This window comes from Puntigrus tetrazona, chromosome 4 (assembly GCF_018831695.1).
Source record: "Puntigrus tetrazona isolate hp1 chromosome 4, ASM1883169v1, whole genome shotgun sequence".
NCBI lineage: Eukaryota > Metazoa > Chordata > Actinopteri > Cypriniformes > Cyprinidae > Puntigrus > Puntigrus tetrazona.
In genome coordinates this window covers 2910531-2927318 of record NC_056702.1, presented here as the reverse complement: position 1 = coordinate 2927318, position 16788 = coordinate 2910531, and the positions used below count along the sequence as shown (strand labels likewise).

General features: G+C 38.8%; 3 protein-coding genes across 4 annotated transcripts; all 3 read right to left on the bottom strand.

Annotated features, from left to right (window-relative positions):
• Positions 1–220: 220 nt before the first annotated feature.
• ucmaa (upper zone of growth plate and cartilage matrix associated a) lies at positions 221–4098 on the bottom strand. 2 transcript variants are annotated; one of them, XM_043237080.1, is made up of 5 exons: positions 3916–4098; positions 3432–3485; positions 3242–3337; positions 1438–1536; positions 221–464 (listed from the first exon to the last, which is right to left on the bottom strand). In XM_043237080.1, exons 1-5 carry the CDS (start codon positions 3971–3973, stop codon positions 367–369), a joined length of 405 nt encoding a protein of 134 aa, XP_043093015.1. In that variant the 5' UTR covers positions 3974–4098; the 3' UTR covers positions 221–366. The 2 variants fall into 2 exon arrangements, with proteins under 2 accessions (XP_043093015.1, XP_043093014.1); XM_043237079.1 differs by having other exon boundaries at positions 3242–3340; positions 3916–4096.
• A 2977-nt stretch (positions 4099–7075) lies between these two features.
• On the bottom strand, positions 7076–11158 carry phyh (phytanoyl-CoA 2-hydroxylase). Its single transcript, XM_043237682.1, has 9 exons — positions 11001–11158; positions 10582–10637; positions 10077–10187; positions 9489–9657; positions 9315–9396; positions 8948–9129; positions 8715–8864; positions 7969–8103; positions 7076–7861 (listed from the first exon to the last, which is right to left on the bottom strand). Exons 1-9 carry the CDS (start codon positions 11064–11066, stop codon positions 7808–7810), a joined length of 1005 nt encoding a protein of 334 aa, XP_043093617.1. The 5' UTR covers positions 11067–11158; the 3' UTR covers positions 7076–7807.
• Positions 11159–13839: 2681 nt separating this feature from the next.
• Positions 13840–15141, bottom strand: LOC122342536. The gene is made up of 3 exons (XM_043236380.1): positions 14996–15141; positions 14511–14835; positions 13840–14434 (listed from the first exon to the last, which is right to left on the bottom strand). The coding sequence occupies exons 1-3, from the start codon at positions 15037–15039 to the stop codon at positions 14111–14113; spliced, it is 693 nt and encodes a 230-aa protein (XP_043092315.1). The 5' UTR covers positions 15040–15141; the 3' UTR covers positions 13840–14110.
• Between the last annotated feature and the right edge of the window lie 1647 nt (positions 15142–16788).

Genomic DNA, 16788 nt, shown 5'->3' with positions numbered 1-16788 from the left:
AGAATCCTCACTAATGTGGGAAAATCAAAGAAGCGTTAGTCTCACAAGAGCACAGATCGAAGGTTATCAAAAAGAGAGGTCAGATGAAGGTAATTACCGAAGAAGGAAATAAGGAGCTGCTCTTGGAAAATGGCTTAAAATCACAAACTAATTATGAATGTTTTGATAAAGAGTCCAATAACTGAGTAAAGATAAGCGGTTAGAAAAAGTCACGTTCCAATCCAAACACACAAACCCTTTTATTTTTACACGTATTAAAAGCTTTAAATCTGTAAGTGCTTAAATGTTTCGAGTACTTATTATATTATGTCATGAAAGTATCCCTCAAATGATGGTTATCCACTCATTTCACACGGTCTTATGCGCTCAAGCGTACTGGCGGTGGTGAGGGTATCGTGGGTATTGCCCATCGTAGTGGAATTCTCTCCACTGCTCGTTCTTCTCTCTGGTCCTCTCGTACTGTTCTGTTGATATAAAGACAGACAGCAGCTAGAACTGGATGCATTGGTCAAAGATTCGTTTTAGATCTTGAATGACAATGAAGGGAACGGTACACCGAGACATGACGTTCACTCTCTTCCAGGCCTTTCAAGATGTTGATAAGTTTGTTTCTTTATCACAGCACATTTGGAGAAATCTAGCATTACATCACTCGCTTGCCAATTGCGAATGGGTGCCGTCAGAATGAAGGCCAAACAGCATCATAATAATCCAGTCTATCTATCAACAGCATTGTGAAACGGAAAGCCGTGTGTTTGCATTGATCATTTAATGATATTTTTAACTTGCTTCTGGCCGAAATGTGAGTCTGTAAGATTACCGTGTCAAAAGAGAAGGAGCTCCAAAAAGAGCTAAGCAGTCCAAAACAGTTCTAAATAAAAATGTTGGTGGGTTTTAATGTGAGAGGACAACAAGGTGTTGTTTTTTTTCAATGAAGGACATTAGTAAAACCAGCTGAATCCTTTTTAATCGTGTTTTAATGACGCCGATAATGCTTGGGTTGTGAAAATGGCAGCTTTCCGTCTCACAAGACATTAACTGATGGTATGCAAGTCACGTAGGTTTGTTTTGTGACGTTTTTAGCAGGAATCCGTGTATGTGCATGTGATGCTGGATGAAATCTACATCCTGGATTTCATTTATGGGTGTACTAAAAAAAAAAGTAGATTTGTTGCTTCCTATTACGATTACCATCAAAAAGGAGTTTTGTGCTCAGAATTCAAATGTTCAAATTAAAACAACTGCACCAAAGTGTACCCTTTACCGCCAACGAGTTTTGATTACACCAGTCTAGTGCACTGGATCATGATGCTCTGCTGTCATCGGCCTCTTATTAGTCCAGCAGTCCTGTCTGTGAACTCTATCCTGCGAGGGTTTGATCAGCAGGTTTCTCTTTTCTGGAAGCCAAGAAAAATCAAACGGCCAGATCAGTCTCACCGTCGCGCTCCTCCTCTAAATAGTTCTCGTATTCGTTGTTTTGTTCCTCTAAATGCTCTCTCCTTCGCTCGTTTGCAGACATCTTCACCCTCTGCTCCGCTGAAATTTAGAGGAAAAAAAAAAAGGTTTGATCTCACCGATATTTATTTGATCAAAAATACTCAAATTTTGTGAAATATAATTACAATTAAAAACAAGTGTTTTGTATTTTAATATATTTTAACACGTAATTTATTCCTGTGATGCAAAGCTGATTTCCATCGCCATTACTCCAGTCTTCAGGGTCACATGATCCTTCAGAAATATCCATCTCATCATCAATAACAGTTAATATTTTTGTGCAAACCACGAAGCCATTTTTTTCCAGGATTTTTTGAATCTCAGTAGAGTTTAGAAACGACAAGACTTCATGAAACAAATATACACGTGCATCTACTGTCCTTGCAGTCGTTCTCTCATCTCTAGAGATGTTCACAGAAGCTCAGGTTTAAACAGGTTTAAGCGCAGCGCTCCCAGCTCACAGATATTAGCAAATCGGGTGCCAAAAATAATCTAGGCTTCTCTCTCTCTTTCTCTCTCCGTCATGAGGGAGGTTAGTTTAGCTCGTGTCTGCACATTCCAGTCTCGAGCCCCAACTGCTTTGACTCCAACCTGCAGTGTCTGCTGCTTCACCATCACACACACACACACACACACACTGCTGACAATTGAAAATACACTTCAGTAAAACTTTTCCATGCCTTCATTGCTGCAACAGTAGGCTGGCAGGGTAAAGGACAGATGCAGGGTCCGTGTGGGTTTGTAGGAGAGAGAACACTGCTCCATATCGTCCCGTTGGACCTTCTAGCCCAATGAGTTTGACTCTGAGCTTCCCACTGTCCAACATAATATTTATCAATTTTTTTATTTGGTGAATAAATTCATATAGTTGTTCGTGAATCATTTTGTGACTCTAGGCACCAAAAAAAAAAGGTAATTGTGACTCTTCCTCTTACTGTTCAGATTTTTTGAGTTGATCAATTCTGAGGGAAATAAAATCTAGATGCCGCTTGCGCACTGTATGTAAACAAATCCGGAGGAAAAAAGAGATGTAAATTCATCAATTCAAAAGTTAAAACTCAAAACTGCCGGAAAAGAATCTTGGGACCAATTGAGAGAGAAAAGTAGATAAACTCACAATTACCTTTTTCATTTTTTTAAAAAATAACTTTTTCTTCAAATACTGCATTGTTTAAATTTATTAAATAGTTTTATGCTTTGGGTCTTTTTCAAATTGTGTTAGAGTTGAAGGCTTTTTTTTTGAAGGCTTTTTTTTTTTTTTTTCTGAATATTTAATTACAATAAGTCGGCTTGGGTCAGAAGTGGCTGGCTAGGGAAACTGTAAATTGCTGATTTTAGTAATATTGCTTTTACGGTTCTTTTAACATTAAAATCACTATAATGAAAAATGACTATGATCAAAAAAAGAAGCAGAAACAAAATTCTAATATTGAAGTAGACAAATTGAAATTTAGTGTTTTAAAATGTACTCAAATCTTTACAAAATCGACTGTTCCTTCTAGTTAATTTGCAAGCACTCTTCTAATAACCGAAAGAAGGCTGTCTTCACATCTGTATCCTGTTGCGGCACACATTAGCAAACGTGAATGCAGTTTAATGGGAGATTACTTAAAGTTGCTTTAAGCTCTTTAATTGTTAAACTGCATATTAGCAATGCAATTGTTTCTTTATTGTGCTTAAACCTACAAAGATAATGATAAAAGCAGGACTGAGATTAAAGAAAGCACAGCTGTATTGCACTCACCATAGTACTCTTCATAAGTTGTTGGGGATCTGCGACCGCGGCGTTTGAAAAAGTTTGAGGCATCAGATGCTGGCATGAAAACTCGTTTAGATGTTCCTGCTAAAGCAATGGAGTAAGAAGATAAGAGCGCGTGGGAGTTTGTAGTGTGTGTGCATGCACGTGTGTGTGTGTGTGTGTGTGATGAACTCACCTTGAGCTTTGTCTTTTACATCTTTAACAGCTGCACTTTCAACTCCGGCCAACACTAGAGGGAAAAAGAGTGGGGTTTTTTTCGCTTTAAGAATACTTCATAACTTCTAATTTGAGTGTGTTTGTAAAAATGTGGTTGATAATTGTTCTTTGTATAGTTAAAGCAAATAAAATGAAAGTTAGCTTTAAAAAAGTGATATTACCACAGTTTTTTTAGAAATGGTTCCATAATTCTACTGTATAGTGTATTTTGGACGTCTTAAAATAGCATGGTATGGCAATGAACAATTTAATCTTTTAGTACCTCGGGATGCTAAATCAGCTTTTTTGAAGCAGGCTTTCTATTTGAATGTTTACAGCATAAAATTCTAAATAATAAAAATATCATCTACTGTTGTTGTTTTTTAAATTATTACTTTAATGGGGGGAAAAATGTATCCGAAGTGACGTGAATGCATATGTATTGCTTGGTAATCGGTACTCACCAATCAGCACGAGGACGGTGGGCAGCAGTGTGAGCAGCACAGCGTGAGTCCCGGCCATCCTTCAGAAGATGAGTGTGTCTTGCGCAGGTACCAGAACCACAGCAAAAGTCCTGAGACCTTAGAGAGAGACAGAGCGCGTCTTTAAGAGAGAGAGAAGAGGGAAGGCGAAGGAAAGGAGGAGAGCTGGAATTTCACTGGCCCAGGGGAACGCAGGAGGGGCGAGAGAAAGAGACACGGACCCCAGCACACACCCACTGTCTCCGTGCGCTACAGCCTCTGTCATCACTCGGCGTTACTGTCCAAACTTCTCTATCGGGCAGGTTGACAGATTAGCGTCAGGTTTCCAGTCCGATGAAACGAATGAACAGCAGGTCAAGTGTGCGATGATGGATTTCTCAAGCAGCTGCTCATCAGGATTAATTAAATACCACACTATCAGATAGATAGTTAGATAGATAGATAGATAGATAGATAGATGCATACAGGTCAAAGGTGGTTGTCACATGTCGGATATACTACTAAGAAAATACTTTACCAACAACTGAGAGGCCCACCAGGAGCCAGGCTTGGATATTTATATTATGCCGCACAAGAATGATCGATTGGTCTCCAGCTAGTCTGTGTCTAACGTGAACCGGACAGAAAGAGAGAGAATTAGAGTAACAACTAGCAGACAGAATGTCAGGAAACGAGAAACAGACTTGCTGAGATGTGAAGTTAAAGGCTATATGTCACTTCTTATATCGGCTTCCGTCTGTGTTTTTCAACGCTCATCAAAGCATATCAATGTCTGTGAGGAAAAAGCTGCATGTGATTTGCCCTTTCTGGGTTGGTTTGGCTATAGGGTGTGCGTGTGCGTTTATGAGGCGTTTTTCCATGCTGTGTAAATGGATTCCTGGATGTTTGGATACCATCCAGGTATTTTCTCCGGTTCCAAGTCTCCATAAGGCAGACACCCCAGGAAACGGTAGCGACCCCAGCCGTTCTCCATAACGCATACACACATAGACAGCATGTGAAATACTATTCCAGGAATAAGATGACTTTTTCACAAAGGTTCCTCCATTAAAAACAGTCTTTTCACTCTGGAGGATCACTCTTTCCCAAGAAGACACCCATTAAGAGTAAAAGTGGGTTCCCTCTCGATGGAATTGTTCACCCAAACACTAAATCTTTTACTAACCATCATGTCTTTCCAAATCCATACTTACTAAACCTGCAGTAACACTCAGATCCCATTTGCTCGTGTATATTCAAGTGCGGTTTGTCTTGAGCCAATTGTATCATACGCACCAATTCTGCGATGCTGTTATTGGTCATTTTTCGATCTTGGCAGCCCATTCCTTTTTTGCCGTATGGAAAAGAGCAGCTTGGACATTCTGCTAAACGTCTTCATATAGGTTTGGGTGACCTATCCCTTTAAGCTCCGTCTAGAAGTAGCCAATGCTCAAACCAAACTCACCAAACTCTTCATCTTACTGTTTGTTTCTGTGGAAGTTGTTGATAGGGTGCGGTGTGAATTGGTCTGAGGGAATTTGTACCATGGACCACTTTAAATAGCCTAAATAGCCACTTTCATTCAGTACACTTACCTTTTCTGCTTAAAGCAATTTGATTTCAATGGAGACTGCAGTCTGGGCACGTATGGTATTTATTATATGCCCCTTTGCAGAGAGAGAAACAAACAAGCATTCATGCCGGCTCTTAAAATGCCCACTTATTCTGCTTTTAATCAGCGTGATCAAGGATTTGGGTCGCAGTTAGATGGTAAATATATAAATAGATTGTGCATTTCACATCTGCTAAATAGAGGTTGGAAAACCACCGGTGCCTAATCCAAAAGAAGGCCGCTCGTATACGCACATAAATTTTGCGCAAAGGATCGAAAAAAATGACCAGAGAGCATTGGAAAAGGTTATATACACAAATGTTTTAGATGCGTCGTTGTGCGAATGTTATTTGGTTATATGAAAAGGCCTATCCGCTGTGTTCTGTTGCATGAATTGCTCAGATATTAAAAGCAGGGAATGTGTCGTATGGGTTATATCCATTGCTTCTGCATTCTGAGCCTTGCATTCGATGACGCACACAATCCAGAACGAAGACAATGGAGCCGACTAGAGAGAAAACCGAGCAATTTTGATGCTAAAAGAAAAAGGAATATAGTAAATAGACCTATAGAAAAAACGAAGGGAACGGAGGAATCAAGAGTTTGTAAACTTCCAGCAACAACCAACAATGGACCTGATCGGCTGAGAAAAACAACAGCAGCTGAGGACAGACAAATCATATAAGCTGTAAAAAAAAAAAGAATGTTAAAATGAAATAAACAAATCAACAAAGTTGAGAAACCCGGGGTAATACTCTCGCAATCTGCTGTCCGCAGAAAACTTGGACACAGAATTACAGAGGTTACACAGCCTCTGACCAGCACCAAAAATAGAAAGGCAAGATTAGAGTTTGCAAATGCCAGTAGAGTTTTGGAACAGATTTTTTTGGACAGATGAGACAAAGATTAACTTTTATCTAAGTGATAGGAAAGCCAAAGCGTGGCGTAAAAAAGGGAACTGCAAATGATCGTGCAGCCTCTGTATAGCAGGGTGGAGTTGGCATCGTGGCATGGGCATGCATGTCCTCTTAACTTCGCTGATGACTTGATGCATGACGGCATGCAGCAGAATGAATGCAGAAATGTACAGAATCATCCTGGCTACCATTATTCAAGAACACGCCGCCGGGCTCATCGGAAAGCGCTTGATTGGATCATGACAGTGACCCGGTTTATGGCCAGTTTAGTTTATCGGGGCAAATAAATGGAAAGTCTTAGATTGCCCAAGTCAACCTCCAGCTGAATCAAAAGACCGGGAGTCTGCTGATGTCTATGGGTGGCAGGCTCACTGCTCTGATTTCATGCAAGGGATCTGCAACTCATTATTAGCTTTAATCTTTTTCATCTGCCCCAATACAGATCTGATAAAATGTGACATTGTGTAGTTTTGTCTCATATTCATCTTTTATTTATATTTGCAAACAGCTTCACTCCACAACAGTTTTGTCTTGTCTATATGCATATGCATGTATATTATTACACTATATATTGTTGCATTATATGCATTTATTGCTATAAAACACATTCACATATGAAACAATCAGCCATATGTTAGTTTAAAATAAATGTTTATTTGCTATTAAGCAAAATTATATGATATAAACTTTCATTAGTTTTATTACATTTTGTCCAAGAGCAGTGTGTTTAATAAGTTTAATAGGCACATATAGACCTGATCTAATGTTGATCCAACATTTAATCCATTTAATATTCCAGAATTAACCATAAAATACATCTTCCTCTTATTGCTTTGCTTCTGATTCTTTCAAAACCATCATGTCCTACGGCACAAAGCTATCTTAGACATTTCAAGTGGAGGCCGATTGAATGCTGTACTCAATTATCTTCCCAATAATCTTCCCAAGTGTCCGCTGTGAACTCAAGCTCTGATCAAAGTATTTCACCCTAAGCAATAATCTCACTAATTCCTTGCAGGAAACACTCTCACGAACGACCTGAAGTACCGGTCCAAGACGATAAATTCCCAATGTTCTTGCAATGCTTAAAAAAATTCCACACCGAGATCCGTTAATGATAATATTACAATGTCTGGCTTTCATTAATATTATATTGGTATCGGGACTGCTTGTCCCAGGCACAGATGGCAATTCACTAAATGCGCCCCGTGATTTATTCCCTACAGCGCCACCTGATGGCCAAAGTTTGTACTTTTAGTTCTCAGCTTTTAAGGAGATTGTTAGATGATTAACAAACAGCTGTGTGCTGTTAATTATTCCAGTTGTTAAGCCATCCTCTTTCTAAGCAGACAGATAAGCACTGCAATCACATCGATGTCCTGTCTCCTTGGACCAGACGTCCCCGCAAAGCCCAGGTGTCCTGTACACAGAACAAACGTACACATATATATATATATATATTGAACCCGACCACAATGATAAAACCACATGCGGGCAATTCTGCATTTATCCGAACTGTGGACACACCTGAAAGGTAACCGTATCGTCAACTCCATACTTCTTGGCTGCAAGCTCTTTCACTTCATTGCTGATGTTCTCCTGAGTGGTTCCTTTCACATCAATGTAATAGCAGTCAGAACTGGCGTAGTGACAGGAGATGGCCTGAAATAAATGCACACAATTTCAAATTTGAGTACAGTAATCTCCGACTTTGTGTCTGCATACATCACTTATAATGTTGGTTGTTGTTGAAGCACCCCAAAAGGTTGCATCAGTGAGATCTCATCTCAATCTCATGACAGAGCTGTAGACAATAAATCGTTCAAAAATTAAAACGCACTCTCTCTCCCAGGCCATCCAAGACGTGGATGAGATTGTTTATTCATCAGAGCAGACCTGGAGAAATTGAGCCAGAAGCTCAAAACATGCTAATGATGGATTTGTTTCTTACAAACGTGCAGCTTTTTACTTTACAAGACATTAATTGATGGACTGGAGTTGTGTGGGTGATTGTAATCAGATGTTTGGACTCTGATTCTGACGGCACCCATTGACCGCAGAGGATCAACTGGTGAGTAAGTGATGTAATGGTTTCTCCAAATCTGTTCTGATGAAGAAAAAAAAACTCATCTACATCTTGGATGGTATGAACTTGAGTATGTTTTTGCCATTTTTTGGGGTGAATTTTCCTTTCGTTTTACAAATGCAAATCCAGGTTGAGAAAATGGCCTTGGTGCTCGTTTACACTCCACTTTCATGCATGTGAGTGCAACCTTTCGAAATCCATCGGTTTGGTTCATTCCGGAGCCGTGGATCAGCAAAGGGTGGAAAAACACGGTATCTCCTTTCTCCATCTCTAAATGGACTCTGGGGTGGTTTGGGTCATAGTTACGCAGCCCGTGGTACATCTTATTTACTCCACCCTAGAAGGAAACAAAGAGGCAAAGTGAGGTGGACTGATGTAGACCGCCTGCACAATGACGCTCACATCCTGGGCCTCTCTCACCTCCCATTCTGGGTAGTCATGCTCCAGCAGAGTGCCATGGTGAGAGCCGGGCAGGACAACCAGGCAGCCATTTCCCCGGTGCACTTTCTCCATGGCGGTCCACGAACACACAATACGGTCTGCAGGGCGGAAGGGGAAGTAGTGTAGGTCCTGGTGCATAGGATGGCGAGAGGTCTTCTTACCTAGGAAGCATGAAAGAAGTGCACTTTTAGGAATATAGTGTATATGTATATATATTTATAGCTTGTATATTAATAATTTGATGACTATATAAAAACTCACAGTTAATGTAGATATTGTTTAGTAATTCTGAAAACATTCTGCTTAATTCAAACATCAGAATCACAAAGTCTGCACAAATCTATACCCGTGTCAGGTGGTTTGTTGATGAGCATGGTGTGCATGGCCATAATGTTGGGTCCGGTGAAACTTTGCACATACTTCAGGATCTGAGAAACATCAAATATTGTTGAAAATGATATTCCTGTTGCTGCAGAGAGTGTAAGTTATGCATTGTCGTTTGCTCTGTGCTGGTGTTTACCTGTGGTAAAGTGCAGTAGCGGAACAGTTCTGGATCTTCCTGGTAGTCCTGAAGTTTGGTCACAGCCTTCTCACCTTCAATATACTCTGATTTAGCAATGGTAACATCTCTCATGACCACCAAACCAGGCACCTTCACCTCTCTTTTACAGATGCGCTCAAACTCATTCCTACGAAACACACCGTTACGTAAAGACTCTGTGCAAAGAAGAGCACTGAAACCGCATTAAATATTAGATTTAATATTGACTTCATAAAAAGAAATGCCGATATTTACTCTCTAAATGAAGATCATTTAAGACTATGTTATTTTAGTAGATGAATCTTTCAAGAGGTGTTACAAAACGTACCTTTAGAGGGCAATATATTGCTTGTTTGTTTTTTCTTCATATCATTACATAACCTGATCAGAGGTTCAAGGTCCATAGCATTGCATTTTATAATCGACTTTCTTTGTTTTAGAGTTAGGGACTGTTCACACAGAATCCATTCTTGTATTCAGTCAATATTTTTCATTAATCACGAGGCATAAAACACAATTTGAAAGCTAAATTAACTAATGAACGGCCAGTGTTTAGATCAGCCTTGCCTGAATCTCTCAATATCGTCTTCCGATACCAATTTTCGGATGAGTATGAAACCATTCTCTTCATAAGCAATTCTCTGTTCTGGAGTCAGGACACCGGTGTCAAAAGTGTATCTGCACACAAGCCAGAATATAGTTTACAAACCGACTGGAAACGAATATCAGCACATTACGTAAAGTGTACTTAAATGAATAAAGCAATTGCAAGTTTAACAAATAAATTATGCTGCATCTTTCGTGCATGTTGATGACAGCCAAAGCAAATTACAATAAAAGCATTGGTAAAATAGGGAACACTTTCCTCATTAAATACAAAAAAAAAATATTAAGGTAGTTGTTAGGTCTAGGGTAGTATCAGGAATGTAGAATAAGGCATTAATATGTGCTTAATATAATAATAATATTCTAGTAATATGCATGCTAATAAGCAACTAGTTAAGAGACCTTAAAACAAAGTGTTCCCAAAGCATTTCATTTTGCACCACACTGAAATTGAAAGCTGACTTACTGTAGGACCTGAGGATGGTGGTACGACACGCTTTGTGCAGAAGTGAAGGATGCTCTCTGAACGATGCAGGGTCAAGTTCATAACATATACTATATATATGCGCTATATAACACTGTACAGAACAACGCAAATAAAAAAACACACAAAAAAACAGTATCACCGTGCTTTATTTATTTGTAACAGCAAGAGAGTAATTGTAGTTAAAAATGTTGTTTAAAAATAGCATCAATGAACAGTAGTAAGTATACATGGCAGGCCCGATCGCAAAGCCTCGGCTTGGGCACGGCGTGTGATCCGAGAAGGGCGCGCCGTCTGCGGCCGGACTTCAGCTGCAAGAGCGCCGCTTTCGCTTTGAGTTTCCTGGAGAACTGACGCGTTGTATTTAATCGCTCGCGGGAAACGCGCCACTGAAAGGATACGACAGCACCGTGGGAGCGGTCGAGGTGATTCAAAACCACTTTCAATCTGTCTGCCGCCCGGGACATCTTGAATCCTGCACAGAGCCGACGAGATGAACCGCTGGAGCGCTGTATGCGTTTATACGTTTATATAACTGGGGTAAAGTGCAGCGACACTCGTCCTACATATCAGGTCTCGGGTGACTTACATTACTCATTAACTAATCATACTATCGAAATACAGATGTTTAGAAAATTAAAAAAGATGTCCAAAATAATAATAATAATAATAATAATAATAATAATAATATACAAAATACATCGCATATAACCATAAATTGTGAAATGTGTTTTTCGGAATTTAGATTTGGCAAAAGTAATGAGAGCTATCGACATTATTATTATATTATAAATAATAATATATAATATTATTTTTTTAAATTTGTGAAATGTTGAATTGCTGAGATATTACAAAAACACTAGAAGACACTAGAATAAATCTTAGAATACAAGCCCCGAAACAAAAACATGGTTTATTATTTAATTTATTGTATATAACGTTTTGTTTGTATACCTTTCCGAATCTGTTGTTTTATGTAAGTCGCTTTTTGCATAAACTCCTGGTCGTCGACTGCAAGCTTCGTTGCAGTTTCTTTCTAGGAATTAAAAGCTTTCTCTGAATCTTTGCACGTACAGGTGCTGATAAACTGAACACGTGCATCCACTGCGTAGTCGGACCACGGGCCAGCCATAGCTCAAAGGTGTTTAGGAGCCAAAACGAGCGACCTAAGAAACAAACTAATGTTTTAGATGCTGTGCATGTTCAGATGCATGTCTAAAGCCATGAAAGTATGAAATGAAAGCTATACATGAGGTAGTGCCAAATACGTGTTTCAAATAAATGTGATTCACTTTCAATAAGGGAATTGCTTAGCCTTTTCTCTTTTGCCCGCAAAGAAGAAAGACAATTACAATTGCATGCTTTCTGCTTGGGTAATGAAGAATTATTGTTTTTATTATTTGGTATTTCATGCCAACAGAAGAGATTAGAAAGGAAGTCATGCACAGAGAGAGAGGGACAGGATCAGAATCACACTCAAGTCACTGGAGAAGAGCGCAGGTGCCTCATAAACACTGCTCTGGAGGATATTGTCCAGCAGCATATTGTTTTTAATATGATATGCACAGGCTAAATGATTTGGTCAAGTTTTAAGTAACTTGTACAGATGTGGTGTAGTCTGCTGCTTTGTCGAAACCCGCTGAACCAGAGAAACAGGTGAAAAAAACTACATTTTAGACGCTAGATCTTATTTCCTTGATGTCATATTCTGATGGAGTTAACCGCAGAAGAATGTGCAGAATTAGGTGTGAGTTATTCTTTTAGAAGGAAATGGACCTGTTTCTGCTGTTAGAAATGTGCAAGAAACTTCCCCGTATCCTCGATCTTTAAATACGTTTGAGGAGTTTTCATTGAAAAGGCATTGCTCAATGTAAGGCTTCAGCATCTGCGTGAAAGCTGATTTAGAGAGGACTTGTTTCAGGGTGGAACCAGTACATTAGTACACTCTCAGAAATAAAGGTACAAAAAGGGGGCTGTAGCTTTTCAACGGGCCCAAGTTTTTCCTTAAAGTGTAGCTTTTGAAAAGGTACCGCCCCAGTGGCAGCTTTTGTACCTTTTTTTCTGAGAACGTATAAAGTAGAGTGGAATATCTTCTCACGTGCACTACCGCTCAAAAGTTTAGCATCAGTAAGTTTTTTCATGTTTTTTAAAGATGTTGCTTATGCTCATCAAGGCTGCATTTATTTGATCAAAAATAAAGCCAAAATATTGTGAAATATATCAGTGTTAAATAACTGTAAAATAAATGTAATGTATTCATGCAATGCAAAGCTGAATTTTCATAATCAGTCTTCAGTGTCACATTCATATCTTATCACGATCGTTCGAACATGCATATTTATTATCAGTGTTGAAAACAGTTGTGCTGCTTAATCTTTTTTTGGAACATGTGATACTTTTCCAGGATTCTTTGACCAATGAAAGGCCAAGAAAGAACAGCATTTATTTAAAATAAAACTGCTTTTTAAAAGTTTGGGTTCTTTCTTTCTTTCTTTCTGATAGCATAGATTTGCATTGTTAAGAAAGAATTTATATTTCGAAACCTTTGAACTTGTCCTTCAACAAAGAATCAAAAAAATATCTGGCATCCCAACTGTTTCCACCATTGTGAAATGATGGAAATCATTTTTTACTTTAAAATATAATTTATTCCCGTGATGCAAAGCAAAAAAAAATTGGAACCAGTGATTCTTTATTGAATAACAAGTTAAAAAGGTCAGCATTTATTCAAAATATAAATCTTTTCTAGCATTGTAAACCTATATATACCTATATATAACCTATATGTAAAACCAATCATTTCACCAATGATTTCCATCATTTTAATAATAAATCAGCATAGAATGATTTCTGAGGGATCATGTGACACTTAAGACTGGAGGAATGGCTGATGGAAATTCAGCCATTAAAATTATATTTTAATGTTAAAGTAAAAAACATTATTTTATATTGTAATAACATTTTGCAGTAATATAGTTTTTTTTATCAAATAAATGCAGCTTTGATGAGCATAAGAGATAATTATTTAAAAAACAAGTCTAATCCCAAACTTTTGAGCAATTTATCAGAACATTAATAAACAGTATACTGCAGACATTTTCTTTTGGGTGAAGAAAAGGTATGTAAAAACTGACGTTACTTGTATTATTTAGATTTTATTTATTTATTAACTGTAAAGCACCATAAAATGCGGCTTATGTTTGTTTCGTTTTCAAGATCTTCGAAGTAATGCGCATCTCAGACGTGTTGTAGTATTTTTGTTTATTTGTTGCTGGGTAATGCAAAGAAGAAAAACAGTAAAAATTCAGGAACAATAGCATAGAATTACATTTCTGTTGAAACTGGCTGTGTATACGCCGTTTTCGTGATTAAAAGATGTGATTCGGTTAAAAGAGTAAAGAATTTTTAATCGATTCGTTCATTTTTATTCCATAGCCGTGAAGTACTTCAAATCACGTTTTCGAGGAACATTGAGTTGATTAGACAGAAGGCTGTTTGCGACATTTCTCCCTCAAGACGAGTAGAAGAAATCGTGCTCGTGCTGCATCTGAGCGCGGAAAACAACATTAGCCTTCTGCACCTTCGCAGTTGTGTTCAGATGCTTGTTCAGCAGAGCTTTGTAGTGTTTCTCGGGATTGCCTTCCATATTCTCCACCTTCCAGGTGTAGTAGGCATTGGTTGGAGGAGTGCTGAGATTATCCGCCAGCCAAAGCCAGAGTCTGGAGCAGGGCAGAAGACCCACAGCGAAGTACAGCGGGTCTTCATTCATCATCAGGTGTCTGTAGTACGAGAGATACTGCTTCATAGCTGGAGTTTGCCGAATGGGAGGCGTGCTCTGCGGGAATGAGATCATAAGGCATCTTCAATGATTTCAGAAGCAAGTTTCACTTTTTACGTTTTTCTCTCCTTACCGTGAAGCCGTATTGTTGGAGCATCAGCTTTCCAAAGCTATTGTAGCTCGAGTATCTGTCCATAAAGAAGGTCTTGAGGTCACTGGGCCGAGTTACAGTTACGCTTAAATTCTTCAGCATGTTCGTCACGTTCAGTACATAGTTAATGTCTTGGATGGTGAAGTTGATGTATCTCTCCGCCTGCAGGCTGCCGTTCTGCATTTCTATCAGGAAGTCCAGTCTGATCGTCTCATTGGCAATGTCTGCATTGTTCTCCCAGAGAAACTCATAAACATTCGTCACATTTTTCATATTCGAAGTCTGACTAGGACTACAGAGAGTGTACCTGTTATAAACACAAATAGATCAACCATTGTTACCAGATGAGTTTGTTACAAGCTCTCATGCTGATCAGAGATAAGTATAAAATCAGTAAAGAGCTGTTATATTAAAATCCCCATTCATTAAAAAAATCATGCCAAAGTTGTGTTAACATTAAGACTTACCCAAAATATAAGAACCAAAGATAGAGAAAGGCTACGGTCTTCATGTTTCTTACTTGCCTTCGCCTCCCTCAATCTCCAAACCATCCAAACTATCTCATCCCGTTTTCATGAAGAGAGCTTTATATACTGTGTGCGCTCGCTGATTGGGTAATGAAGAATTATGCCAGCCTATTGTTTTCATATTTGTTACTGAGTATGTCGGGTTTTCTAAGGAACTGGTACAAATGTGGAGTAGACGAACTGGTGGAACCAGAAGAAGAACAAATTATTCTGTACGCTATAACCAATTTCTGATGGCATTAACCGCAGAAGAATGTGCAGAATTGGGCGCAAGTTATTCTTTGAGAAGGAAATGGACCTGTTTCTGCTGTTAGAAATGTGAAAGAAACTTCCCCGTATCTTTAAATACTCTGCCTTTAAATTGAGGCATTGCTCAATGTAAGGCTTCAGCGTCTGAAAAAACCCCATCCCTTACTGCTTAACCCACCCTTTAACCTACCTGTCCCTAACCTTAACCGTATCCCTCCTCAACAGAAACACAGTATGAACACAATACATACTACTTATGTTTTGATGTAGGTACATAGGCCTAGTATTAAGGACACTTAATATGAAGTGGGACAGAATATTATTGTAATATTCTTGGTAAATGAAATTATGAAATGTATAAAAGTGTATTGCGTATGTGCAGTTTATCAGAACATTCACGTACTCTGCAGACCTTTTTTCTTTTAGTAGAAAGGAAAAACTTATATTCCTAGCTTTGGTCCGATTTTAAATGACAAATTCCTCATAGCCGTTTTAGAAAGATCACATGGAAAAATAAATGCATCCCTGCTAAAGAGAAATGTAATCCGGGGACGATTAAAGAAGCAAGAGACCGAAAGCCAGATACTTCCTGATAGCGTCTGCAGTATGTAAGGCGCACCCTGTGGAGCTGTAAGCATCTTCAGTGAGTTCAGAAAAACCTCAAAAGTGCTTTTTTTTTTAAATCAAATCAACACTTTTGTAGCTTGAATGTCTGCCTTTAAAGAACTTGTTCTTGGGTGCAATTGGCTGATTTACATTTGCACCTGTTTCCCTCGAAATTTCAGTCACGTTCAGTTCACAGTTCATGTCTTCAATGGTGGAGATGGCCTATCTCGTTCTGCAGGCTGCTGTCCTGGATTTGTTTCAGGAAGCTCACCCGGAGCCATGTCTGTACTGTTCTCACGGAGAGGGATTTTCAAACTAGGACTCTTGCAGAGATTGTAACCGTTATGCACACGCCATTATTAAATCTCAGACGATTAGTAATTGTTATCAGATGAGTTTGTTACGAGCTCTCACGCGTTTCTGACCTGTGAAAGGCCATGGAAATTCATTGAGTCGTTGTGTCAAGAGAATAAACGTTAAGGCCTTACCTAAAACGGCGGTACAGCACCAAAGACAGAGAAAGGCCACAGTCTTCATGTTTCTTGTGTTTTTATTTGCACTTGTCTTCTTCAACATCCGGTTTCAGTGAAGACTTTATTAATGGGTTTTAGATTTACACTAGTTGATTTAGCTTTCAGAGTTGAATATTTGAGGTGTATTTTCATGCCTTTATTGAATAGGACAGAAGAGATTAGAAAGGAAGCCGTGCACAGAGAGAGAGGGACAGGATCAGAATCACACCATACTTTTAATATGATACGCACAGGCTAAACGATTTGGTCAAGCTTTAAGTAACTTGTACAGATGTGGTGTAGTCTGCTGCTTTGTCGAAACCCGCCGAACCAGAGCAACAGAATGAAAAAAACTACATTTTAGAC

Excerpts from the sequence above, each read along its gene's own strand:
- phyh (XM_043237682.1), bottom strand. The coding sequence starts at position 11,066 with ATGTCCCGGGCGGCAGACAGATTGAAAGTGGTTTTGAATCACCTCGAC. Across the intron at positions 10,188-10,581 it reads CACCATCCTCAGGTCCTACA|ATACACTTTTGACACCGGTG; the intron begins GTAAGTCAGCTT and ends GCTTGTGTGCAG. Across the intron at positions 9,658-10,076 it reads GACGATATTGAGAGATTCAG|GAATGAGTTTGAGCGCATCT; the intron begins GCAAGGCTGATC and ends TGTGTTTCGTAG.
- ucmaa (XM_043237079.1), bottom strand. The coding sequence starts at position 3,973 with ATGGCCGGGACTCACGCTGTGCTGCTCACACTGCTGCCCACCGTCCTC. Across the intron at positions 3,486-3,915 it reads CACCGTCCTCGTGCTGATTG|TGTTGGCCGGAGTTGAAAGT; the intron begins GTGAGTACCGAT and ends TTTTCCCTCTAG. Across the intron at positions 465-1,437 it reads TTTAGAGGAGGAGCGCGACG|AACAGTACGAGAGGACCAGA; the intron begins GTGAGACTGATC and ends TTATATCAACAG.
- LOC122342536 (XM_043236380.1), bottom strand. The coding sequence starts at position 15,039 with ATGAAGACCGTAGCCTTTCTCTATCTTTGGTTCTTATATTTTGG. Across the intron at positions 14,836-14,995 it reads CTTTGGTTCTTATATTTTGG|GTACACTCTCTGTAGTCCTA; the intron begins GTAAGTCTTAAT and ends TGTTTATAACAG. Across the intron at positions 14,435-14,510 it reads TCCAACAATACGGCTTCACG|AGCACGCCTCCCATTCGGCA; the intron begins GTAAGGAGAGAA and ends TCATTCCCGCAG.